At 51.1% G+C, this 24870-nt stretch overlaps 8 protein-coding genes across 8 annotated transcripts; 3 read left to right on the forward strand and 5 right to left on the reverse strand.

Moving 5' to 3' along the window:
* Window positions 1-1214: 1214 nt before the first annotated feature.
* On the reverse strand, window positions 1215-1787 carry PpBr36_01623 (uncharacterized protein; the record flags this gene model as incomplete). Its single annotated transcript, XM_029888808.1, has 2 exons — window positions 1215-1327; window positions 1712-1787. The coding sequence occupies 2 exons, from the start codon at window positions 1785-1787 to the stop codon at window positions 1215-1217; spliced, it is 189 nt and encodes a 62-aa protein (XP_029750818.1).
* A 378-nt stretch (window positions 1788-2165) lies between these two features.
* PpBr36_01624 (uncharacterized protein) lies at window positions 2166-2386 on the reverse strand (the record flags this gene model as incomplete). The annotated part of the gene is made up of 2 exons (XM_029888809.1): window positions 2166-2290; window positions 2314-2386. 2 exons carry the CDS (start codon window positions 2384-2386, stop codon window positions 2166-2168), a joined length of 198 nt encoding a protein of 65 aa, XP_029750813.1.
* A 3213-nt stretch (window positions 2387-5599) lies between these two features.
* PpBr36_01625 (uncharacterized protein) lies at window positions 5600-6052 on the reverse strand (the record flags this gene model as incomplete). Its single annotated transcript, XM_029888810.1, has 1 exon — window positions 5600-6052. One exon carries the CDS (start codon window positions 6050-6052, stop codon window positions 5600-5602), a length of 453 nt encoding a protein of 150 aa, XP_029750812.1.
* Window positions 6053-6919: 867 nt separating this feature from the next.
* Window positions 6920-7250, forward strand: PpBr36_01626 (uncharacterized protein; the record flags this gene model as incomplete). Its single annotated transcript, XM_029888811.1, has 2 exons — window positions 6920-6989; window positions 7072-7250. 2 exons carry the CDS (start codon window positions 6920-6922, stop codon window positions 7248-7250), a joined length of 249 nt encoding a protein of 82 aa, XP_029750815.1.
* Window positions 7251-7762: 512 nt separating this feature from the next.
* Window positions 7763-9547, forward strand: PpBr36_01627 (uncharacterized protein; the record flags this gene model as incomplete). The annotated part of the gene is made up of 2 exons (XM_029888812.1): window positions 7763-8922; window positions 9382-9547. The coding sequence occupies 2 exons, from the start codon at window positions 7763-7765 to the stop codon at window positions 9545-9547; spliced, it is 1326 nt and encodes a 441-aa protein (XP_029750814.1).
* Window positions 9548-10028: 481 nt separating this feature from the next.
* On the forward strand, window positions 10029-11416 carry PpBr36_01628 (uncharacterized protein; the record flags this gene model as incomplete). Its single annotated transcript, XM_029888813.1, has 2 exons — window positions 10029-10547; window positions 10649-11416. The coding sequence occupies 2 exons, from the start codon at window positions 10029-10031 to the stop codon at window positions 11414-11416; spliced, it is 1287 nt and encodes a 428-aa protein (XP_029750821.1).
* Window positions 11417-12239: 823 nt separating this feature from the next.
* Window positions 12240-14675, reverse strand: PpBr36_01629 (uncharacterized protein; the record flags this gene model as incomplete). Its single annotated transcript, XM_029888814.1, has 1 exon — window positions 12240-14675. The coding sequence occupies one exon, from the start codon at window positions 14673-14675 to the stop codon at window positions 12240-12242; it is 2436 nt and encodes an 811-aa protein (XP_029750820.1).
* Window positions 14676-17212: 2537 nt separating this feature from the next.
* PpBr36_01630 (uncharacterized protein) lies at window positions 17213-22187 on the reverse strand (the record flags this gene model as incomplete). The annotated part of the gene is made up of 6 exons (XM_029888815.1): window positions 17213-19063; window positions 19141-19664; window positions 19955-20238; window positions 20646-21023; window positions 21686-21720; window positions 22047-22187. The coding sequence occupies 6 exons, from the start codon at window positions 22185-22187 to the stop codon at window positions 17213-17215; spliced, it is 3213 nt and encodes a 1070-aa protein (XP_029751864.1).
* Between the last annotated feature and the right edge of the window lie 2683 nt (window positions 22188-24870).

Below are 24870 nucleotides of genomic sequence, written 5' to 3' on the forward strand. Positions count from 1 at the left end.
CGGGTAAATACCGTAAGCGCAGGATCAGAGTCGAGCTGCGGAGCAAGAGAACGGGAACGGAAACCTTCTTATTTAGCGACACAACCACAACCGGGGCTCGATCGATCTCCGCGTGGAGTGATGTTTTTGTTGGGGGGGCCTCGGGATTGATGCAGGATGCGAGGGGCGTGTTTTTCGTTTACGGAGTGCTCTTGGAAGGATTTGCGGTGCTGTGCACCTACAGTGCATCACTCACTCACCTAGACGCCCAGCCATCCGTCAGAAATTGATCGATGCCTGCGTTAGCACCGGCGGTCTCGGGTTGCCACCACCGAGGTACCCTCATGCAAGAGGATATGCACGAAAGAGGACCTGCGCAAGAGGAGACTATTACGTGGTAGGGATGACTACTGTTGTCTATACTGCCGTACATCAACGACAGACGGAAGGGCTGTCTGAGAGTTGGGTGAGGCAAAGTGGCTATTAGGTGACGATACACCGATACTTGGTTTCGTTACCTAGTTTTCCAAGTGACTAATGCTAGCTAATTAATCATGTGACGGAAAGGCAAGGAAACGTTCGAGTAAACTCGTGCAGGTTCCTTTTGTTCATCATCGGTCGGTCGTTTGGGCAAGATAATATGCAATCTGCCGTCTGATGACGGATTCTCGATAACTGAGTGCCCTGTCGCACCCAGCACAAGATCCCTAAAATGGCAACAACACGGTAATAATATTGTACTCCTACTGAGGATTACTACAGTAAATAAACATTACGTATCACCGAAAAAAAGAAAGAGAAAAAAAAATATGTATCTTTCCGGTAACGAGTCTGTGTGACCTCCACGTCTTGGTCACATGAACTGGCATTTGGGAATCAATAATCAAAATTCCTAGGGTGGCCTATTTGACGGACGGGCTCTTCATATAGTCTCACGCAGGCAGGTATACCACGTTAAATTGTATTTCGACATCGGACGATTTTATATAAAAATGTAAACTCCATGAGGCTTGTCAGTTCTCAATCAAGATAACGAGCAGTCGGCCACCCGTGGCAAGACCAGATGGTTGTGTAAAAGTGCCATCTCATGTCGGACAAAGCAATCCGAAGCAATACACACATGTCAGTCACATCTCTAATCAATGCCTTTGGTCTACGGAATTACTTTGACAAGCGGCATTGTGGGAGAATTGGCAAAAGGAGGGGTAGCATGTCGAGAAGTCGAGAAACAACGGTTATGTCGGGTGGAGGCGGGGCAGTAGCGTGTCGCGACAAACCACCAGCTTCTTGCAACTCTCTCTTTCAGCACTAGCGCGCAGCCCTGGCTTGGCCTGTTGTGGGCACCACGCTTGGCAACGGCTACAGGACGGATTTTAACCACACATGAGATGAACTTGGATTACTACAGAAAATCCAAAAAGGCATTTTTGTTAAGCTGCTTGCCTGTCAGCGGCAGAAACAGAGGCAGGAAAATCAAAGGCTACCCGACTTACCTAGATTGCAGTAAGGAAAAATCGCCAGCCTTATCATTAGTCGCGTAGTATTTTGATTTCTTTCTTTTTGTTTTTTTCCGGCACAATAATGTCAATAATGTTTCTTCGTGAGCTCGTTCAAGCAATAAAGAAACGTGTACAGTACAAGACACCAACCACTACAGTAACCCTCCAGAATTACAGCGCAGAAGAGAAAGGACCAGGGTGGGTTGCATCGCATTATGTTGCGTGCGCCAAACTGTTGATGCTTGCGGTGCCGGAGACTCTTCTAGCTCCTCCGCAAACTCCAGCACAGGGCCCAAACCCGAACTCCATTATTAATGGTCACGCACCTTCGGTGCTTCCCACAACGCGTCTTCGACATGGTCTTGGTCTCTTGGAAAGTCCTGGGCACACGGCCTATCCTCGAAATGATTTGCTTTTCAATGACTTACTTGGCATGGATGACGACTTCAATTCTACCCGCACCGGTGGCCTCCTTTCGGCGACAGTCGGCGGGTCGATTAGACCCTTCGCCGCTCATGATCTCGGCCCCTCGTCGTCGTCATCGTCGCCATCCTCCTGACAGTCTCGAGCCCGCTTGAGGTCTTGTCCCGGTAGGAAATAAGGCTCATTGAATGGATCACGGCAGTGTCAGTTCACCACCTGGAGGGTGATTTAAAATGGCGCGGCATGTGCGTCCGCTCCACGCACTTATGTACTCGTGCGTTGGCGCTGCGTCCAACTCGAAAGTCTAAGGCACGTCGACGTCAAAGGGGACCTCTCATCTCCAGGACTCCAAAAGTTGATGATGTCGGTAATACTGCATCGTACTGCCCCTAGTGCAGTGGGTTTGACAAACATAATCCGACTCGCCCGACTCCCGACCGAGGTCGTGCATCTGGTGCGGGTCGAATGGAGAAGTCGTCGATCATGTTTGTGGCTCAGACGACTTGATCCATCCGCACAACTCCGGTATGCATGTTTTTTTTTTCTTCTTCTCTTGTCCGCGGCTACTTGCTTCAATCGATAAGGAGTCTAGACTAGTTGGACTAGGGAGGTATTTGTTCGAGCCCGTTTACTGGCTTGACGAGCCTTGTCCTCGGCACGCAAAACGCATATCGCTTTTCTTTTAGTCATTTCCTTCGTGCCGGCTGCCACAGTTTTCATTCTCTTGCCACTGCCTCTATGGCCAAGACTTGCTGATTAGTCTTTGCATCACGTTTTACGTTGCCCTGGTCGTGTGGGTATGTCGTCCGCGAGACGTCTCTCCGCTTCGATCGCATGTCTTTTCGGACAAGTACATCCGATATGCCGCTGCGTCCGCTTCTAGTCTTAGTCTAGGCCCTGTTGAACATCTCTGGTGAGATAAGCAAAAACCAGCCGGCTTGGTATGGCGTTTACTAGGACTAGGCCACCACAAATCTGCATTCCACAAACAGCAAGGAACTGGCTGCGAGAACAAGCCCTTCAGCCTTGTAGAAAAACGCCGGTGTTTCTTTTGAGGGGAATGCAATGCGGCCGTTGACTGGTTGCATAAGCCTGTATGCAGAGCCCCTGTTCTGGCAGTGTACTTATACAAGGCGGGTGCTGGGTCGGGCCCAATCACACCGCTATTATGACAAGCATCCTACAACTCTACCAAGGGGTATTCAAGGTATATTGACTTGACTGAGTCGTACGAAGAGGATTTTCCTGACTTGCTTTCCATTGCAGGAAAAGCCCAGGTCGGTCCAGTTTGTAGAAGGTCTTTCCGAGGGTCGATATCACACTGACAGGCTGACAGCAGACCCGCAACATTGGTTCAGAATCTGTTCGAAGCCTGTTCAAATACTACAAGGTCGTGGCTTTGTGCTGAAGTGCATGTTTCACAAGCAAATGCCATAGAAAAAACGACACCACTAATTGGGTCTTTGCTCCAGTTCAACCGGGAACAATACGGATATGTGTTATTTCTGATCAGCCGGAATACACACGGTAATGTGTTACCTTGCAGCATCATACCAGAGGTTGGGCATCGAATCCTTCCTGCAAACTCAGAGCGAGGACACGCCCGCTCAAATCGACCGAGCTCAAAGAGTTCAGCTATCTTTGGGGCAGGCAAAGATGCAGAATTGATAGGACGCCAGCTTTTGACTCAGTTTCTTTATAGGTCGATAGTCTTGGCGAAGCAAGGGCTATTTTCAAGGCTGCACACGGTGACCAGTAGGGCGTAACACCAATATTGCAATATATATCAACTCTGCGACTACGCGCCGGTGAAGATTTGCGGGGGCATTACACAAGCGGTCGCTGTCACCGACAGTCAAAGCTGGCGATCGATCGCAGCCTTTGGTTTTCAGGGCTGACGAGATTATTGCGGTGTATGGCAACAAACCCATGTCAATCCATACCTACGGAGCCATTTCCTGGAGAGTTGACCGCCTCCAACTGCCGAAGCCAGTCTATTCCAAGTCCTTGACAGGCTGGATACTAGACTGTACGGCAAATCGCATGACTACAGACTGTAGGTAGCTCGTGTGCTGGCTGAGTCGCGTGAAGAGGCATTTTTTTTTAGCCAAAACTTAATAAAAAAGTCAGTGCTATATTACATTTAAGCCTTTATGCCTCTTATCTTCTCTTTGTAACTCTTTTTTGCGTTTGATCAACACCCCACACTAGAGGCAATGTCTAAAATCGACTTGTGACTTACTCTCTGATAATGTCAAAGGTTTATTTGGTTAACAACAGAAAGGCATAAGCGCCGCTTTAGTCTTTTGTTTGTTGTTATTGTGGACTGTATGGATCAGGGTCCCATTCGGTCACGATCCCATAGCTGGCAATTAACAGGCCCGGGAATTACCAAATTTTAACCCTTCGCCCCAATTAGGAAATCATCATGTTCGTGTCACCCCATAATCATATGGGATAAATGGCAGGCTGTATTGTTCAGTTTCGGTATCTAGAATGGTCTATCTTCCAGGTACGAGTCGCCAGAACGAGGTGGTGCACAAGTCCGGACTCATACAAACCGCTCCGCGCGCCTCGTGAGACAGGGATCCAGGCCCCGGCCATGCCGGCCTTCTCGTTGCCGTGCATGAAGTCCCGGAGTGGCCGTTTAAGCTCTGAATCGGTCCTCGTCCACTTCTTGAAAGTTTCTTTGTTTTATACTTTTGACTTTTACCTGCTTTCCCATACTTACATTTTACGTCTATCAAAACAGCAGCGGTAAAAAAAAATGCAAACCACCTTTTTTTTTTATCAATGCTCTTACAATGATGGCCTTTTTTTTTTGGCGGCCCCCGGGTTTGCTGCCGAATCCGCTGGCCATAAGCTCGAAGCCTGTGAAAACTGCAGAGATTATCGCAGGTTGCAACCCTTGCGCCCGCGAGCATCCTAGGGGTTACGAGGGTCGCATTTTTGTTCAGAGAGGGGTGCAAACAGTACGGCGGTTGGCCCGTGTGCAGGTGTTAAAAGGGAAGTTTGGCCTTGTTGCAAAAGGAGTCGCAAGTTGTTTTGTTAGATAGTTTAACCCCCTTTTTGTAAAACAAAAAAAAAAAAAAAAAAAAAAAAAAATCAATGCAATCAACCTTGCTCATTCTTTCACGACACCACCGGCACCCTCGCACGTATGACGATCCGATGGTGGGAGAATCGGGTTGTACTCACACAGCAGGGTCCTTTTTGTGCTGCGTCTACCCAATCCGCAACATGGCGCAGAGATCCTCATACCGTATCCTACCCGCATGACGACGAGATGTTACATGCCATGTGCCACCGCTGAGTGAGACATGCTCACATAGTTCCTTCCCTATCGATGGCCCCTGTACCACCCCCAGCCGTGCTTCCGTACCTGTGGTTGACACTTCTGCCTCTTTTGTAATCGGGTGCTGGTCACCATATGACACAACGAACTTGATCCAACTGATAGATTAAAGGTGCAAAATCTGTTCTTGCGGCTCGGGTTACAGACAAGGTAAAAAGGGCCAGGTCGGCTTGGTAGTTATGGAAAACAAAGTCCAGCATGCAAGCTTCCCTTGTTCGCCACCGGCGCCCACTGGCTGCAGATCTAACAACAAAAGAGAGAGACAGAAAAAAAAAAAAGGCCAGAGTTCCCCGAGGTAGCACCCATCCCCAACCCCACAGGTTTTGCCCTTTGTACCTCCCGCTCAGTCGACCAAGAACTCCTCGATATCCTTATCCTCGTCATCGCCAGCCTGGTCAGCCAGCTTCTGCTCGTGATCCTGGAGGATCTTCCTGACGACCTGACGCTGGCGCCTCCTCGCCTTCTTCCCCCACTGCGCGGGGGCAGCAGGCTCACCGTCGTCCTCGTCGTCCGTGTCCTCGGGCACGCCGGCGATCTTCTGGCCGCGGAACTCGTTAGGGGACATCTTGGCGCGGTTCTCGGCAGCCTCGGCCTCGGCGCGGGCCTCCTCCTTCTCCATCTGGTTCATCTGCACCTTGCCGGCCAGCTTGATCAGGTACGGCCGCACGAGCAGGTAGGCGCAGATGGCCGTGATGAGGCGGATCCACTGCTGCGCAGACATTTGCGACAGCGAGTTGCCCAGGTTGTTGCGCACGCGGTCTTTGACCACTGTGGCCATGTTGTAGAGTCCGTCCATGGCTTTTATTTTTGTTTTGTTTTGTTTTGTTTATTGCTGGGATCGGGAGGGCGGTGGTGGTGGGGAGGGGGACGAGGTTTGGCCTGGTCGTCAGCGCCAATGCCGAGGGATGCACGACAAAGGTACGGCTATTCTCGCTATCAATGGCGTGAGAATATGTGGTAGAAAAGTGCCAAAACAGATGAGAATAGCGCAAATTAAGAAATAGAGAGTATATGAGAAGTTCTTCTTCTAAGAAAATTAAAGAGCGCAACTTGACAAGTTGACGAAAGAAAAAAAACACAGTCGCGCGCGATTAGATGAATCGGACCCCCCTTGTTCAAGATTTCCAGTACTTGCGTACCTGGTTGCTGGGGAAAGTGGAGACCAATGCACCCAATAAAATTTCTTTGTTTTGCACGTTTAAGAAAGACCCTTTGACTTTCCAGGACAAGGGCGAGAAGAAAAGAGCTTGAGCGGGGTCATTTCGTCAGAGCAGATGATAATTACTGTAGATTAGAGACCTGGTCCAACAACGCGTTACCGTCAACTATTTTAACGCGTCGGCCTCAATCTGGTACTTTCTTTCACTGGGGTGTGGTTTAAATTTGTCTGCTTGCCCTCGACCAAAGTCGCCCAAGATGGACGAGGAAGAAGATACGAGAGAGGCAAGTGATAGAGTGTTTCTTGTTTCGATCAAGGTCTCCAACGACAAGACTAACTGGACAAATTTGAAAGTGTTAGCGACTCAAAGCCGCCTTGTGGTTTGCGGTGGGGAAGATTGTCGATGAGGGTTGGTGGCCATCAAAAACATCACGACAGGGCTCTGGTTAATCAAATGAATTAAAAGAAAATCCCCATTAACGAAACCGAAACCTTTTAGAGACGATGAAGAAGCAAAGAAACGCCACTCCTCAGTTCATAGGTGCTCTGACAGACATGGTTTTCACTCAAATTGGTGCGCCAAACCAAGCCACTTCTCTCGAGTGATTCGCACCACCATTCACTAACCAACTGACTGCTCCTTACCTAATGTGTAGAGAACGTCGCCAAGGATCTGGAGAGCTTCAGCAGCCATGCAGGCCGCAGCACGATCACGACGGACGATGTGTTGCTCCTCGCGCGGAGGAACGAGGACCTGCACAACATCATCAAGCAGGAGGTTGATCAGCAAAAGGCCAACAAGGCAAAGGCTCGCAAGGGAAAACAGAACCAGTAGATTTGCTATTTGTCAGTCCAAAAGCGAAAAAAAAGAGAAAAAAAAGACATTTTAATGACAAATCATAGTCAGTCTTGCCTTTTTCAATCGTGGTGGTCGGGGACAACAATGAATTGTTCGAATTGCCTAAACAAGACAGCGCGCGCGCGCGCGCGCAAACGCTAAACCGCTTTGGCAACCCGCGCGGCACTTCAACTTGGCGCAGGGGTCCGCTGATAGTCCGACTCACATACAGGAACCGGACGAGTTTGGCATGCGATGCTGATATTGGTAATCACAATGGTCCGCAGCTGTGTTCATGATCTCTCTACCGAGTATAAAAAGAAAGCAGAGATGGACGGGCTCAAAGTGTCTGATCTGTTCTGTGGCTGTTCATCACAAACATCAAGCTTCTCTAGGTCTAGCCCCTTGTAGGCTCAACAACCATTTTGCCTCTGTCAACAGTACCATATACTAGACTTACCACACTTGGTCAGCTACCTTTAGCCCTACAAAGCTCCTACCTTCCAAACATGCCTCAGTCAAAGACAGTGGTTGTGCTCGGCGCCTCCATGGCCGGAGTTCCAACCGTCCACAAGCTCCTCACCGAGGTGGCGCCAAAAGTCCCGGGTGGATTCAAAGTGATACTCGTCGCTCCCAACACGCACTTCTTTTGGAACCTCGCCTCCGTCAGGGGTGTCATCCCGGGCAACTCGATGCCCGACGAGAAGCTCTTTTACCCCATAGCACCAGCCTTTGCACAATTCGGCTCGTCTCAATTTGAGTTTGTGCTCGGAAAGGCGACAAAGCTCAACCCGGAAGCAAAGAAGGTCGTCGTGACAGTGAATGGAAAGCAAGGTGGCCACGCTTCGGAAAAAGTAATCTCATATGACATGGTCGTCGTCGCCACGGGCAGCTCGGCCAAGGAGGGCATGCCTTGGAAGATTGTAGAGGACGTCGAAACCACAAAAGGCAAGCTGCGAGACATGCGCAAGCAAGTCGAACACGCAGAGTCCATCGTGGTGGCCGGAGCTGGCACGACCGGAGTCGAGGTTGCCGGCGAGCTGGGCCAGAACTACAAGGGTCAAAAGGAGATCACTCTCATCGTCAACGACGAGCTGCCCCTGACCCCTGACGTGCGCAGCGACATTCGCGCCCTGGTCGTTGACGAACTGAAGCGGCTCGGCGTCAAGATCATGACCTCAAGTCGCGTGACTAGCGTCAAAGACGACAGCGGCAGCCGCACCGGCGGCAAGACGCTCGAGGTCACGAGCAAGACGCAAGGCACGACCAGGACGATCCGCGCCGACGTGTACCTCCCGACGTTCGGCATCGAGCCCAACACGGACTATGTGCCCGCGCACCTGCTCGACGAGACCAGGCGGGTCAAGACCACCACCAGGCTCCGGGCCGAGGGCCACGACGACGTCTACGTCGTGGGCGACGCCTCGAACCTCCAGTCGCCGCAGTCCCTGCACATAGAAGGCCAAGTTGCTTACCTGATCAAGGAGCTGGAGGCGCGGCTCGTCTCGGGTCAGGGCCTGTCGGAGGAGTACAAGCCGGACGGGACCGTCAAGTTCGCAATGAGCATTGGTAGCAAGCGCGGCACGGGTCAGGTTGGCACGTGGAGGCTTCCGTCGATGCTGGTATGGTGGGTCAAGAGCCGCACTCTGCTTACGGAGAAGACCCCCGAGTATCTCAAGGCTTAGTTGGGGCTGTTTGATGTGCCACTGCTGGTGTTGATGGTCTCTTGCACCTTGCGGGTTCTGTCCGTACTTATATTCTAATAATCTGCTTGTATTGTACTCCTTTTTTTGTTATTCTATTATAATCTCTCATACATCTGACTTTTGTTTAGTTTGATAACGATTATAGAATGGAATTAGAAACTTGACGTTAAATGCTCATCTGGCGGGCTGCCTTGGTTACTGTCATGAACACACACCCTGATCAACACCATGTATTACACACAGTGAAGCCAATCTGAGATAAACCCATTTTTCAGCTTGGGAAGAAACAACGACATGGGCTTTCTGTCGAAACACCTTCAGCAGAAATAATGCTTTTGAGCAGACATGACAAACACAACAGCTGGAAAAAAAAGAAAAGACAAAAAACAAAAAGGACAAAAAGCTCACCAGGCAGCCCGTAGGGTGCCTGGCTACGAAAACCCCCTTAGGGGTTTTACTCCGTGGCAAGGCCCGGGGTCGAACCCCGGTCCTTGCGTTGGAAGGGCGCAAGGGGACGAGTCCCCCAACGAGCTTCCAACTGCACCACGGGGGCAGGGAACGGATCCCAACACCCCCGTGGCGCGGTGACAGGAAGCTTTGGTTTGGGGATTATAAGGGCTGAGGGCTTGGGATGGACGCTGGTGGCTTGTTCTTTGGCTGGGAGGCAGCATAAGGTAGGTGCCTCTACCCTTGGGTCTCTTATACGGTCTCATGCTGTTGCTGATTCCGTACAATACACATTCTTACTTCCCACGCCTACCTTCAGACACTACATTAATCCATATAGCTAGCTAGGCAGTACTTCTTGCCCCTCCTTATCATCTCTTGTTTCTGGAAATAACACAGATACGCTTCAGCCACATGAACGGTGGATCTCGTTATTCGACCTGGAAGTGAGCCAGGTCTGAACCTGACTTTTCTCCCCAAGTGCACAAAGCACGACCTGGCTGATTTTGCTAGCTAGCTCCGACACTTCACCTCACCTTTTGAACCAACTTCCCAACACTCGTTCCTGACCTCACGTCTCGACCTTGTTCCCAGCACCTTGCCCACAGCAGCCTGATACAAAATGGCTACATCCTCCTCTCGACGACAGGAGCGCAACGTGGCCAGACTCGCCGACGGCGCACCGGACCTGATCTGGAACCGGCCGCTGGCTCCAGGCGTGAAATCATGCAGCGGTTGTTTGCGTGGAAACATCAAAAGACTTGAAAATACCGGCTTTGCGGTTGATTATGAGATCAACTCTTGGGAAAATGCTAGCCTCCATGGTGGGTGTCAACGTTACCGTCTTTTTCTCGAGCCTCAGTTCCATGTCAGTTGCTGGGAAGAAGGTTCCTTGGTAGATGAGGACGTCGTGCTCGAACAAAATTCAAACATCTCTATCCAACGGTCCTGCGCCATCAATGGAAGCATCTTCGCAGCCCGAGAGGACATTCTGGTTCTGTTCGGCTTTATCAAGAAGCATGCGGCATCACTCAGATCAATCCCAGCTTCTGTAAAGCGGGCCAAGATGGCCCTGCATGAGGCGCTTCGCAAGACTGTGGACGTGGAGCTCAAGTTCTCAAAGCAGATGAACAGACTGATGGTGAGCTTTTTGCTTTAAAACACAAAACTGCTTAACATGGCCACGTCCTTGAAATTTTCACACAATGGCATGACTGACGGAACAAAAATCCACGTCTCCAGCATAACCCATTTCTGGTTGTTCGGCCTTATGGACGCCCCGAGGGTCAGATCAAGAGATGGGATCGGTACAAAGCAGAGCTTGCTCGGCGCCGGGACCACTTTCGTCTCCGGGGCCCTTTCCCCTACGACGGAGACGTGGTCGAGAAGCGCGCCTGGCACCTCGCAAGCCTGCCCCGTCTGCTGCCGGCCGATGAAACATACAAGGAGTTCCACTCGGCCATCGATGCTCTGGTGGTGGAACACGAGCGGTTCCTGGGAGAGGCCGCCAGGGTGGTACCCAAATCCATTCGAGACCAGATGCCCCCGAAGCGCCTCCTGAGCATGGCGCTGCGACTTCGAGATGTAGCACATGCCGAGTCCCACTCCGACACCAAACCCCGACTTCGTAACCAGGAGTCTGCTGCCGGGGCACGAGAGAGCAGCAATAAAGGGCCAGGAACGCCAGCCCAGCCAGCTCATGCCGCTCATCGCAAGCCCAACGAGCAACCGGGACAACCGACAGCCAAGAGAATCAAGCGCGAGCCTCAGGATCGCCTTCCGACTATGGTCTCTGCTACAAACAAGAAACGCAAGGCAGCTCACGCAGCCATCGACCAGTCACGCCCCGACAAGAAGCCCAGGCGCCATCCCCTTGATGATGGTTTCGCTTCAACGCTTACTTCAATCCGCCACGGCCAGATTCAAGCAACGAAAGGCAAACCCCAACGTCAAAAAGTGTGTGTCAAGCCATCATTGATCCCGGGGGTCTTCCGTAAGAACTGGCTCTGATTTTGGACGTAAGGGCAGAACAAGCTCACCAGGCCCATACCTGGCAGCGGCGGCTGAGGTTGAGGGCAGACTCGACTTGATAGTCCACAAAAGGATGCTCATTTTATCGGGCGAGAGGCTACTTTGATCCTCAGTCACCGGAACAGGCAGGACCTTGAGGCTTGTTGAGGTTCTTGAAAGGAACCGTGTGTGTTTTTCTTCCCTATTTGCTTTCACTTAATTTCTGCTCCATCATTGGCGGTTTCGGCTCATTCAAAGTATCGGGCTTCTCAAAAGAAGGAAACTCTGCATGCATGATATCACTGCAGTCCAAGGATTAAGTCAGGATTCCATGGCATACTGATTGTGAGAAAGAAAAAAGGTTAATTGGTATTGGATGCGTGTCAATAGATTACACACGGATTTGCACAACCGCCCATGACAAGAAGGCCTACGTACAAGTCAAGGATGGAGAGAAAGAGTTAAAATGAAATAATAAACCAAGACACCGACCAAAGTATGGGTATAGCATGATCCTCCAAGGTATATGTGCCGTTCCGCGCCAGTGCCCTGGAAATAAAATAACCAGACAATAGAAAAAGAAAAAAAAAAAGAAAATAAAAAAAAAGAGGCACATCTCGCCGGTGGCCAGATGGCGGTATCTACTACGTTGACGCCGACAACCAGGTATTAGAATAAAATGCCAAAGAAATAAACAAATAAAAAAGGCATAGACCCCAAAAAAGAACTCCTTCCAATGCTCATATAGTGTGATGCTTTATACTGGGTATCACCGACAAAGTTCCGTGACGAGCTCAGTCCAAGCTCTCAACAAGGTCAGCTGCTATTGGTTCCCCCTCCTGAAAAGTCGCTTGGTACCCCCGACCTTGTTGATCTCCCCAAAGAAAGTCTCGCCTGGAGATCCGCCGCTTGTAGGAGGAACTCTGCGCTCGCCGCTAGCGATGCGTACCTTCTCCTTGATGTTCTCGATCCATTCCTTCCTCTCGGCATCAAGCTCGATCTGCTTGCCGGTTGGGCCTGACATGCCGAGCAGGCTGTCTTCTTCGGCCCAGCTAAGGCGAGATGAGGACCTTGATCTTGTTGACGATTCCGAAGGGGGCGTAACTTGGTGGGACTGGTTATCGGCGTGGGCGGTCGAGTCTGCAGAGAGAACGGAAAGCGGTGTCTTGGGCTGGAACGCCTGCCGCACCGCCGACGAGGCGCCGTCCTCCATGCCACCAAAGCTGCGTCGCGTCTTACGAACGTGCAGAGGCGTGATGGGCGACTCTAGTGCCGAGGCTGGCCGGTTGCCGGGGCTAGAGGTTGGGATGTCCTTGACCTCAACCTTGCTTGCGCCGCCACCCTTTGATCGCCTGCCATGGTGAATGGCATACTCCTTGAGGTACTCTCCTAGATCTGCCCACCCACCTCCAACCCTCACCATGCATCGATCCCCATTCTCACCGACGAGTCTGATGAAAAGCTTGATTGGCGGCTCGCCAGTCGACTCACGAGACAGATGATAGACTTGAATGTCCCGCTGCATCCGAGATCTGGTCGTTCTGGCAAACGCCGGCGCCAAGAGGAAAGCGGGGGTTCCGGCTCTCGAGGATCTTGCTGACATTGCGGACTGGCTCCTTGATTGACTTCTTGGCGTGGAACTGCGCTCAAAGTGTCTTGAGGATTTGGTGTTCAAATGTGGCAGCTGCAAATCCGGGGGGTTGAGGTGATTGATGGGGTTGGGCTGTGACGACAGGTGGATCTTGGCCGGAATCGAGCCTAGGATCGAACTGATCTTCTGCTGGAGCTCGTCAGCGTGATCTGGCCGGATGTGAGGCAGCTGCTGTGGTGTCTCCGGCTCCAAGTCCTCAAGTAAGGATGGTTCGAGTGGTGATTTGGGCGGTGTTCCTTCCAGAATACTCTCGTCCTCCTCCAACAGCGGAGGTATCTCGGTAAAGGATGCAGACCTAGCACGCTCGTGCCGACTCATTGAGGGTGGTGAACTGGGGGGGCTGATTTCGGTTACATGGCTATTTCTTGCGTGTACCTTGGGCAGTGGTGGGGTTTCGATCTGCTCGTGGCTCGTGATCAGGGTGGTCATGGTAGACGCTGAGCTTGTTGGTCTCTTTGCAGAGTCTTCCTGAGTTTGGTCGAGTGCTTGAACCGATGGCCTGGACCGAATAGTCTTGGCGAGTTCTGCGTCCGTCATCATCTTCTCGCAGACGGCTATCCAATCACCATAGCCCTTTTCGAGACTGTCCATACGATCAATCCACTCGGAGGGCACGGTCTCTGGCCGGCCATCCAACTGATCCAGCATGAAATCGATTGCGCGACCAGCCTGTGCCGTCTTTTGACCAAGCACAGACTTCATCACCTCAAAGTCATGCCGGAGCAACGTAGAACATTGCGGCATAGCAGTCGCATTATCCAAACTGGCAGGCGAACTGGAGTTCTTGTTCATGTCGGCATCGATAACGTTCCATCCTGACCTCAACGCAATCTCCGCATCGTCCAGGAGCTTCAGTGTCAACGGCACCCTGCGCAGAACGAGAAGCCGGACACGCCAACTGCTCATGAGTCGTACTAGGCGCGAAAGGTTTGGAAGTGTTTGTACTACTGTAGCAGTGACGAGAGCGGTTATGTCGTCCATCTTGTTGTAGAAAGAGGCTGTTGATCCTGTTGCTGAGACTGCGGACCTCGCGGACATGGGGGTGCCTGGCCTCGACAAGGGCAGGATGTGGTTGTACAGCACGTGCCGCTTAATGCCTTCAATATCCATATCGTCCAACTCGGCTTGTATTGAGACAAGGCGCTGCTCATAGTGCAGAACCTCGCTGGTCTGTAAGCAACCCAGCCACGTCTTTTCTCCTGCGATGCCGCCCTCCTCATCAGCACTGGGCTCGCCCGCGACATCGCCACCATGGCAAGATTCGCGTTTCTGCCTCCCCCTAGCTGCCGCAGGGTCGAAACCTGAGGAACCATCTTCATCGGTTGGCCAGGCCCATCCCGACAACTCAGTCAACCAGTCGTATATGTTCTTTGACGCAATGGCAGCCCCCAGGGCAAATGCCTGCTCCGAGGCCGTAGCAGCGTCAAGACATTTCTTCAGGGCACCGGTGGGGTTGCGGAATGCATCTAGGGCAGTCGAAGGGGTCATGGAGGAGAGCAGGTCGTCGGTAGCGCGCTGTCCGATGGAGGATATTGAGCTCGATGCATGATGCCGGCTCGAGCCCAGCAAGCGCCCCGTTGGTTGATGAAAGAGGTGAGCTTCCCCCATCGTGACGTGACGATGGGATGCGCCTCGTCTTTGGCGTCAGACGAAGGGGCGTTTGATGTATGCCTAAACTCGCCGGTTTGTTGTTTGCAAGTAATAGGCGTTGGCCGAAGTCAGAAATCGAGGCAAACGAACGTCGTGTATCGCAAGCAAGACGCAGCGACGTTCGATTTAGAGAGGGTAGGTATTGAGGCGGGCCGGAGCTATTTGTTGTCCGTGGGGAGCTTTCTTCTTCTTCTTCCCAAAGCGCCGCTTCGGACAAAAGAAGGATCCAGCAACCCCGGAACACGCAATGCAGAGAAAAAAAAAGAGAGGATGGAGAGCAAGGTTGACGTCGGTAGGGTGGCGGGGGATGCTTTGAGAAGCAAAGAAATTAGGAAGGCTCTAAAAGAATTTGGGGGGGCGGCTCGCGCACACGAGGTAACTACAATTTGCGTTGTCCTAAGATGTTGTAGAACCAGCGTGTTTCAACCGCACTTTCCTCCCCCTCCTCTTTGAATGACTACCTAGCCTTCGCGAAGGGGGGGCCTCGCTGTTGGCAAAGTGAAGTGGCTACTGAAGCCTGAGGAAATTCTTTCCCAAAAAGTGACGTGTCTCGGCCGCGCACCGCCTTTCTGCGCGAAAATGGGCTCGTGCGGTGTTCTGCAGCTGCAGAGACAAAGGACCCAACTAGCCTAGGCGCGGTAGTGAGAGCCATGAGGAGCCATAATTAGCAGGCCTTTGTTTGCTGGATTCTCAAGTGATGAGGATTTCGGTGGATACGTTGGAGTGAGTCGGTAGTTTTCGAATTTGTTGTTAATGAGTGACGATAGGTTGTGGATGGTTAGTTTTGGCTGAAACATTGACAGGGAGGAAAAGAAACGAATAGGAACAACAAAAAGAAAGGAAAAGGAAGAGGAAAATGACACAAGAAAAAAAAAAAAGAAGGAAGGTGGTGATGCTGTTTGCTTGCTGAGCCGCGCACCGATCTACGCGCCCGCAGTCAAGGCCTCTGGTCTCCAAAGGAGCATGAATGATCAAGAAACGAAACGAAAACCCGAGCCGGGCTGGAGAAAGCCATCATTCATGCGTCTTGGGGGCCTGGATAAATTTGAACCCTCGTCCAATAGCAACGGGCAGGGATGTGTAAGTGGATCCCGAACAAAACAAGGACCATTCAGGAAACGAATAGTCCTTCTTTTGCCAACTAACTGTCTGGGATACCAACCAAGCAAGCTTGATGGCAGGCAACATGTGCTACCCAAGCGTATTTCTATTTCGATCTAGTAAGTGGCTGGAACGCGTGATTGTTAAAAAGTCTACTAGATTACTTTAGGTAGGTCCAAATCTCAGTGTCATCTCAACAGAAGTAAACCCAGAGAGGAGAACAAAAAAAAAAAAAAAAAAAAAACTTGCATCTCCACAGAAACCTAGCAAATCCCAAATCCCAGATCTCCACATCCATGTCAATGTACAGTTGACGTGCACCTGTCGCGCACAGATGCCGTTCACAAGTCAAGAAGCAAAGTAAAGATGGGATGGGGTGGCGCCGACTGACAACCGCAAGTGCCATTGATTGGTCCTTGATATTGGGCCCCCAACCATCATATCCCATCCCAAGCCATCTTTTTCATGGCTCATAGTTTGACGGCGGGCTGTTTTTTCTTCCCCTGGTCTCTGAACACTGATGAGACATTCCTCCCGCAAACATCTCCCCCCCCGCCTCGGCTGGCGTCTTTTCTCTGTTTGACGAAATGAACCGATGCTGAAAGTGTCTTTGTTGGGCAGTTTCCACCCCCTCCGTTTGAGCGCCCCTCCCGCTCGTTGGCAGGGAGAGTACCGTAGGAGAGGTACGCCGCTCGAGATGGACAACGCGCCGAATTGGCCCCGATGCGACATTACAAACCACCTGGGCGATGAACGACTTCCAAAAATTTTGAACTATCAGTCACCCATGGTGAATCGGACACGTAATTAATTAAAGATCGGTTAACATGCTTGCTAAGATGGGACTAGCCACATCTAAGCAAACATGAGCCCAGGCATAATTCAGACCTCGCACATTGAGACAACTCCAGGCTTAGGCATAAAAATTCGTCTAAATATAACCGTCAACAACATCATCCGGTGTTGGTTAAGAAAAAAATAAAATAAATAAAAAAACACAAACGTTAGCCCATAAGGCCACTCTATAGCCAAAGAAAGAAGCCAAGTTCTATAAACTTAAAGCTTGTAAAGGAATACAGTGTACAAAAAACTGCGCCTGGCGGTGGGTATATGCAAGAGATGTACTAATCCCTTTTGTTTTTTTTTTTTTTTTGTTTTCCCCAAGATAAATCAACAGAACAAAATAAGACATGAAACCCCAAACAAAAAGTACCCAGGTATCACGGCTTGTGACATCAAACCTGTATAACGAAACGACGTGACCTGCGTGTACTTTTTTGTTCCCAAGAAAAGAGCCACCCATTCCCATGCCAACCCACGAAAAGACAACCAAACTCCCAAAACCAAAATGCGTATATTCAGTCTAGCATGTCGTAGTTTGCCTTGGGTCGTCGTCAAGACGATACAGCTACCTGCTGTGCATTGTTCCCACTCGTGTGGCCGTCAAACATGATCGTGTCGTGACCGTCGTCGCTTGGCAGACCGCCAATCTTCTCTCCACCACCATTGTCGTCGTCACCACCGGCTCCGCCGGCACCGTCAGCGGGGAATTGAAGCCACTGATCAAAGTCGAGATTGGTGCCCGTCATGGCGTTCCAGTCGAACTCATCCTGGCCCGTGCCAAAGTCAACCACGTCCATCATGTCGTAGCCATCAACGCCGCTGGATGACGAGCCAACGCTCGCTGAGGGCGTGAGACCCACTCCTGAGTCCAAGTCCCTCTCTGTATGCGGTGGCGACTGACCCGCACCAGTGACTACGCGCGCTAGAGCAGCCGGGTCGATTTCGTTCGCGCCCGGGGTTCCAAGGGGTCCGGCATTGTGCAAGTCACCCGCAAAATCGCCGTTACTATGCTGCTGTGTCTCGGCGTAAGATTGTTCACCGTGGAAAAGCCCCATTTCAAGCTGGTTCAGGTAGGGCGCGTTCTCGGGCGGCGGGGTCGAGAGCTCGTCGCCGCCGCCTCCTCCCATCTCTCGTCTGAGTGAAGCAGCGCCTGTGAGGTTGATGGCAGGCGCTATCGTCGTTGGCTTGGTTCTCAGGCTCACTTTCTGGCCATACTGGCTCTGCCGTTGCAACATCTGCAATTTGTGCATCTGCAGCTGCCTCTGTGCCGCGGCACTTCCCAATGTGTCAGTAGGACCCGCGGTACTTGGCTGCGCGTTCAAGTCAATTGCTGCCTTGCGAAGGGCGGCATCTAGGAACACTGTCGCGAAATCGGCAGCCGAGTATATATCTCGCAGCTTTTCCATGACCTGCAAGCACTGTCGGAAGCCCTTAGTGGCCTTCTCGCGTACTTCCACCACGGGGTTTTTCATTTCCAGAAGATGGATAATCATGGCCGGGAGGATAACGGTGACGCCGGTCGTCGGCAGAAAGCGCTCCAGACGCAGGCCGTGGAGCTCAGAGGCCATGTGTGTGATGCGAGCGGCGCTTTCGCGCACGCGCAAGCGCGACATATCCTGTACCTGGCGCGAGGCTGTGGGGACTTGGAACGGCGATGCAGGCAAGAATTGTGGGCGGTGGAGAGCCGAAACAGTGGTGTAGTAGACCATGTGCAGAAGATTCCTCTGTACTGCAACCGTCGAGCGTCCGTGCTGGATGTCCATCGTCGTGAGCGGGCGGTATTGCGCGGCAGGAGGAAGGTTCTCGAGCCAAGACTTGAGCTCTGAGTCAACCACATTGATGCTGTCAATATTCTCAAGGTTCTTGTTGGGGAACAGCATCATGGTGCTGTTGGTTGTGTTATCTGGCTTGGTGGCATCTCGAATGAGGACAGAGTATTGCGCCTTGAGCATCCCACTGATCAAGACGCAAAGCTTCGCCTTCTGTATGCATAGTTCCGCAAGCTCCTTCTGCATCCCGAGGTCACGAACAACAGTGCAGTCGGCCGGCAAAAGCTGGTTCTCGTCCGACAGGGCCTCGATTTCGAAATCGGCTTCGGTTAGCATCGGCACATCAAAGTCCTCAGCCTTGATGCGAGTTGGCCTCCGCATGCCGAGCGCTACGAGCCTGTCCCGCATGAAGCATGACCACCATATACGCTTCCACAACCTCTGCTTGCGGGGAGCCATGTTTGTGCTGCCCGGGTTGCGGTGTAGCCCAATGGTGTGGGCCAATGAAATCGCGACTCCCATCCAGTGCCATGTATCCTTCTGGTCGTCAGGTGTTTCGTACCAGTAGGTCATGAGAAGGAGGGCCTGTACCAGGACCAGCCTATCTGATTCGTAGTCAAAGTCATACAGAAGCTTACCACCGCCACAATCGGTTAGCCATTTGGGGCTCTTTCTGTCAAGTTTGTCACTGGATATGCGTATATGCTCACCCTAGTCTTGCTAAAATAATACTTTCGTGCGGCCTTCCGAGTTGGATATCCGGCGTCCCGCAGATGCTTGATATCGACAAAGGCGGTTGCTGCAAACATGACCGCATGATAGAGAAACAGGCTTATCTGCCCGCACAGGCCATCCCGCGAGTGGATCGCATTGAGAAAGTCGTGTATATCTATCAGGGGCATATAAGGGTGTACGTATTCCACATATGACTGGAGGAGCGCATTCTGCAAGCCGAGATCGGGAAGGGCAAGGGCGCCCTTGGCGTGCAGATACTTGACATCCTCCGAGGCAAGCTTGGCGGGCAGCGGCTTGACAAAGGCAGGAAGCTGCGAAAATATTGAGAGGTCGGGCTCTTCAAGGGAGCTGAGAAACTGGGCCGTGCGCACGTCACCAAAGAGACTATCTGGGTTTAATCGAGGGTCGGGCCAAAGAAGTCGCTGGTTGTTCAAGCTGTCACCCAGCTTGGAAAGCAATTCGCTCGAGTTCTCGGGTCGGTAATTCGCGCGTTGCTGATCTTTAAACAAACAATCCCCGAATGGGCTTGGGTTAGAATCGGTTGGTTGCTTGTGTGCATGCTTACTGACAGGTTGTGATATGATCGATGGTGGGCCCACGTGCTCGGTCGTTGACTTGACATGTGAACGGGCGGAATGAAACGAATCGAATTGGACGTGAGGGGGTGGGCTGTGGGCATGGGAGGTGGGTTTTGTGATTTTTTTGGGGGTTGGGGTAGGTAGCATTTGGGGTAAAACGTCGCCAAGCCAAACCAAGACTGACCAAACAAGTTCGTGTCTTCGTACTCACAAATTAAATGAGGAACATGTCCGTGGCCATCCAGGGGCGATTGATCCAAAAGTCCAGTACCATTCGCGTGGCCTATTGCGGCGCCAGCGCCGTCGTGATTCTCAATTCCACCATTACCCAGCGATGCAGCAATTGAGACAGCATCCTCGCTTGGTCTCCGTAAATCCGCACTCGAGAGGCTGATGGGTGCATTTCCCGTCGCCGCCTTGGCTCGCAGAGTATCGGTGGTGGCCGACGTTCCTAATTGGCCTGCGCCAAGGGTGCTGCCCGTGAAGATGTTTTTCCTGGTTTGCGGCGTGTTAGTTTATTGGTTGTTCAACTCTTGCGTGATCAAATGACCAGGCCTGTCTCAAGGAGAGGCCGCATCGGGCAATTCTGACTGCTCTGCTCATTGCTTTTTCTTCTTCCTTTTTCTGGCGTTTGCTTGTTGGGAATGTATATGTTCAATAGAGCGTTGTGATGCAGAAAATGCAGAACGCTGTCAAAAAAAAAAAAAAAAAAAAAAAAAAAAAACGGCCTGAAGACATTTTTGCATGCTTCGGCCCAACGGAAAGCGGACCGAAACAAGCCAAATGTTGAAGAAACGATTCCAATATGGTGAATCGATTCGAACAAAAAAAGAAGCATAACGCCATAGCAAAGATACGCATAAAGCTAATTATCAAGAAATAAAAGAAAAAGAAAAACTCACTTTCGCCGGCGACTTTCTGAAAGAATGCAAGCCACATTGTCCCAACGGCAATTTCCACATGGAGCACCCTCCACCACATCGCATCGTACCTTGCGCGCCCTGCAGCTCACACAGGCGCGCGCCGCTCGTCGTTTTGTGATCTTGGTTGCCGGTTCCCCGCTATCGGCATCATTGCCTGTACCAGCCGACGTCGACTCTTTGCGCTTCTTGGGTGGCGAAGATGGCGCTGTCGCCTTGGTCGTCGTCACCTTGTGCGATTCAGAAGAGGTGGTGGCGGCGGCGGCAATGGAAGGTGAATCTTGTCGTTCGACCGAAGAGGGCCTGGATGCCGGCGAGGCCTCGCCGTCGCTGTCGCTCCCGCTCATAATGAGATGCGCCCTTGCGTAGTTGGTATGTCGGTTTGTTGCCGCGAGGGCCAGGGTAACAATCCACCCAGCTATCGTTCGTCAATGTTTTCGAAGCTCGTCAATGTTTCCCCAACCACTTGTCGCTATTCCTCCAACCCTCAGCTCTTGACGTTGCTGGGAAGCAAAAATAATAAAAAAAACCTCCCATGTAATATTTTCCGTTTGTTTTGTTTTCTCTTGATTGGCAGCGGCTAAATCGTCTCAGGAAGGAGCAGCTATCGGTAGCTAAATCGCCAAGTTTCCGTCTGTGTGTGGCGTGGATGCGTGATGTGTGTGTGTGGCAAACACGACGCGCCGTTCGGACCAGACCGACCGCCGTCTCTGCTTTCTAGGATTGCTGGCGCAGTAAGCCTTCTGTAGGGTTTTTTAAGGTTTGACGAGCAGCAGCTGTATCGTGCTCTCGAGCCGCTGGGCGTGTCTTGCGGCGAGTCGTGCGTGTAAGAGGCGACGTCTCTGGACTCGTGGCCATCACAAGCGCCAAAGCATAGACCTCAACTCAACTCGAGAGGTACTTTCGAGGTGACCAAAGAGGCAAACCCCAGCTTTTCTTCCCGTCTTTTCTTTTGATCCTTTTGTTTTCTGTTGAGAGCCCGAAAATGAAAAAGAGAGTTGCTTGCCGCACGCATGCAAAACCGTCCGTCCGAAGGGCACAGGGCAGAATAGAAAATCTGTGGCAGTCAGTCAGATGGCCGAGTGTCAGGATGAGGTGGCATCGGAAACAAAGAAAGGCAGAAGAGCGGTTTCGGCGGGACTCCAAGACAGGCAGGTAGGCAGGCAGACAGGTTATGTACTGTACATCCTATGCAATGCATTAAGTTGGGAAGGAACTTGATCTAATTACTCTAGGTGACTTGTTTTTGATTTGTTTTTATTTTATTTTTATTTTATTTTATTCAGTGGTGCTTGTTTCCTCTTTTGTTTTTCCCTGCTGCTGGTGCCAGTTTACTGCTAGTTTAGAAATGACAAGCCAGTCAAGGCCCCGGTCCATCATCACCTCCTCTTTCCTTGTGTGCACACCCCCACCAGCGACCGCGCTTTGGTGCTGGGCAGCTGCCTCATCGAACGCCGAAGCATCCATTAACTTCCCCAGGCTAGCTAGGGTCTGCTCTTGGCACGAGGTCACCGTGGGATCCATTGTGTGGAGGGATCCGGAACACACAGGGCGTAATAGCGGTACGTACAGAAATCGAGAGCTTACTCCGTGAAATAAATTACTGTAGCAAAATAAGAAAACATGAAATTGCTCCATACTGTACCCACACCAAGCGCTGATCCCTGTATAGTTTTTCTCGAGGGCATGCCGCGTGCGAATTGGATTACCACGTACTACTACTGCTACTACTACTACCACATGTATAGTTTCTGACCAAGAAACTCCCTTGTAGGGATGATGTGGTTAACAATTGAATCATCATCCCAAGACGGCGGGGTGGCAGCGCACGAGACGACCACCAGAGCTCGACGATCGGTTGGGTAATATCCACGTACGAAGTATTAAGTTGGGTACCCAAGGTAGGTACAAAGTAGCTCGTCCCTTATTGCCCTCGCACGTATGACGCAGCAGAGTTCAAACTGGAGCTTTTTACTTTATTGGATGTCATAGAAATGACGCTCTAGATGGTAAAAACAAGATGGTATAAGCATTGGAGTCCAGGAAGTCTTGACAAAAATTTCACACAACAACCTTTCATGGCTGACTGATTGAACTAATCGACTTGGAGGCCAATGAATCTGAGCAAAGTCAAGCTTGCAAGCTTGTGTACCTTCAGGTAAGGTAAGGTAAGCTGTTACTGTTTTTTTTCTTATTTCTCTGCACGTCTCGTGCTTGCTTTGCTTTGGGCTCCACGCTTTGGAAGCTAGGGTCTGGAGCGGGGATGGGGCTCCTTGGCACACGACCCCAAGCGACATCTGCATCGTTGATGCTTGGTCTGGCATGGTCTTGACACCTAGGTACCGTTGTAGTACGTACTGTACTGTACTGTATCCTGCAGCTTGCTAGCCGCCGCACAGTCAACCAAAGAACTGTACAGTAGGTGAGTGCTGTATGTATTTTGTATGGTGTGTGTTGCATTCAACTGCATGGCGCGGTCATCCTCTTGCCGGCATGTCCAACGAACGTCAACGGGTGACCGGAGGTTCGTGCTGTGAAGTGACTTGCAAAGGAAGCCTCTAGCAAAATCCTTCTTGTTTTGTGTTTTTTTTTTTTTCAAACGATTCAGATCCGACGGAGAACATTCTAACTTTTTGTGCGCAAACCAGGGATCGTTGATGCAAGCACACCCACCCCAGCCTTGAAGCGGATTCTCCCCTCTCAACCCCTTGACTACGTCGATTCTCAAGTGGAGAATATCTTCCCCACATGATGAATACTTCACTCCACCTATGGATTGTCAAGCCGGATTCCCTTACTAAAAAGGGGAGGCACGATTTCACGACTGGATGGATTCGTGCCATAAATATTGGAAAGGCGGGCATTCAATTCTTCTTTGAGCATGAATGACCAACCAACTGGGCAGGGGGGTCTTCAAACACTCCTTTTTTTTTTTTATTCCATCGCGATCCTTTTCAAATCCCTCACCGCGACTTTCATGCTTTTCATGTTAGGTTGCCAATATCAACCGTCGTCTCGTTAGTTAGCTGGCTTTTGATTGCGAGTCATTGCCAGCCGCACCGTAGCACACCACGCGATAGGGCAAACAAGTGTGACAGGACGAATAATCCAATGTGTTTTTTTTTTGTCTTGTTCCCCAACAGGTAGGTACCTTTGCGTTGCCTTGAGCCTCCGTTGGATGGTTGCCTGTTGCCATCCCAAATCTCCTCTTACAATTATAAAATTGCTCCGTAGCTATTCGTAAAATCACCCGCAATCGTGTTCAACCTCCTGCTCCGTTGGCATCTCCTTTTTGTCCTTTTTCATCCCAAAAGCTCGGTCCAGGAAGCCAGGTCTAAAACTAATATTAATAAACCTCCTGCTCAGCCTCAAGAAAGTCCCATAGTTCATTTTTAGTCAACCGCCCCAAAACAACAGTGAAGCGGCAACAACGGCAGCCAGCTGGAACTGGTGGTTCCCCACCCGGCCGAGCGGAGAACGGCCAAGCCCACAATAATCTTAGCCTGCAAAGTGAGAAGTCACCTGGGCATCCTGGAAAAGCGTTATTTCCAGTCGCATGCAACAAGAACAAGCTCTAGACTAGGCGCTCGTCATCGCCGTAGCAGAGAATGAAGAAATAAAAAGAAAGAAAACGTGGCGGAACGAGCCTTGGTGCGAGGGACACGAGGCTGAATCAAGGCAGCACCTGATGAAGAATTCCCTTAGCGACGGCGGAAGTCTTGATTCTCGTTCTAGAAGTATTTTGGACACGGATTGATCATCCCCAAGTAGGAAGATCAATCAACAACGTATAACGTACGCATGTCATTCAAAGTGTGCTAAGCAATCAGCTAGGTCTGGGTTACGAATTTGTATCTCATATTATTGCAGATCTCGGCCATATCAGAGCGGAATTAAGCCGCCGATAGACATCATCCTCGATGCTTTGCGGAGCTTTTAACCAGTCAGATGTATGGCGTTAGTCAAAATCACCGCCCCTCCACCCCCATGCTTTCACTCCTCCCGCTTCGATCGGCAAATTTCGGGGGTGGGTTCTGGTTTTTCTGGGATCGAACGGGACGGTAGTCGTTCAAGGCATATGGCATCAGAAGCAATCCATATTTTAAAAAAATCCGTTTGTATCAAATGGACCATTTAGCTGACCACCAATTGCTGTGGTCGTGAATTATCATCAATATAGCCCGGTAAGGAAACATTTTTAACATTC

This window comes from Pyricularia pennisetigena, chromosome 2, assembly GCF_004337985.1.
Source record: "Pyricularia pennisetigena strain Br36 chromosome 2, whole genome shotgun sequence".
NCBI classification, from domain to species: Eukaryota; Fungi; Ascomycota; class Sordariomycetes; order Magnaporthales; family Pyriculariaceae; genus Pyricularia; species Pyricularia pennisetigena.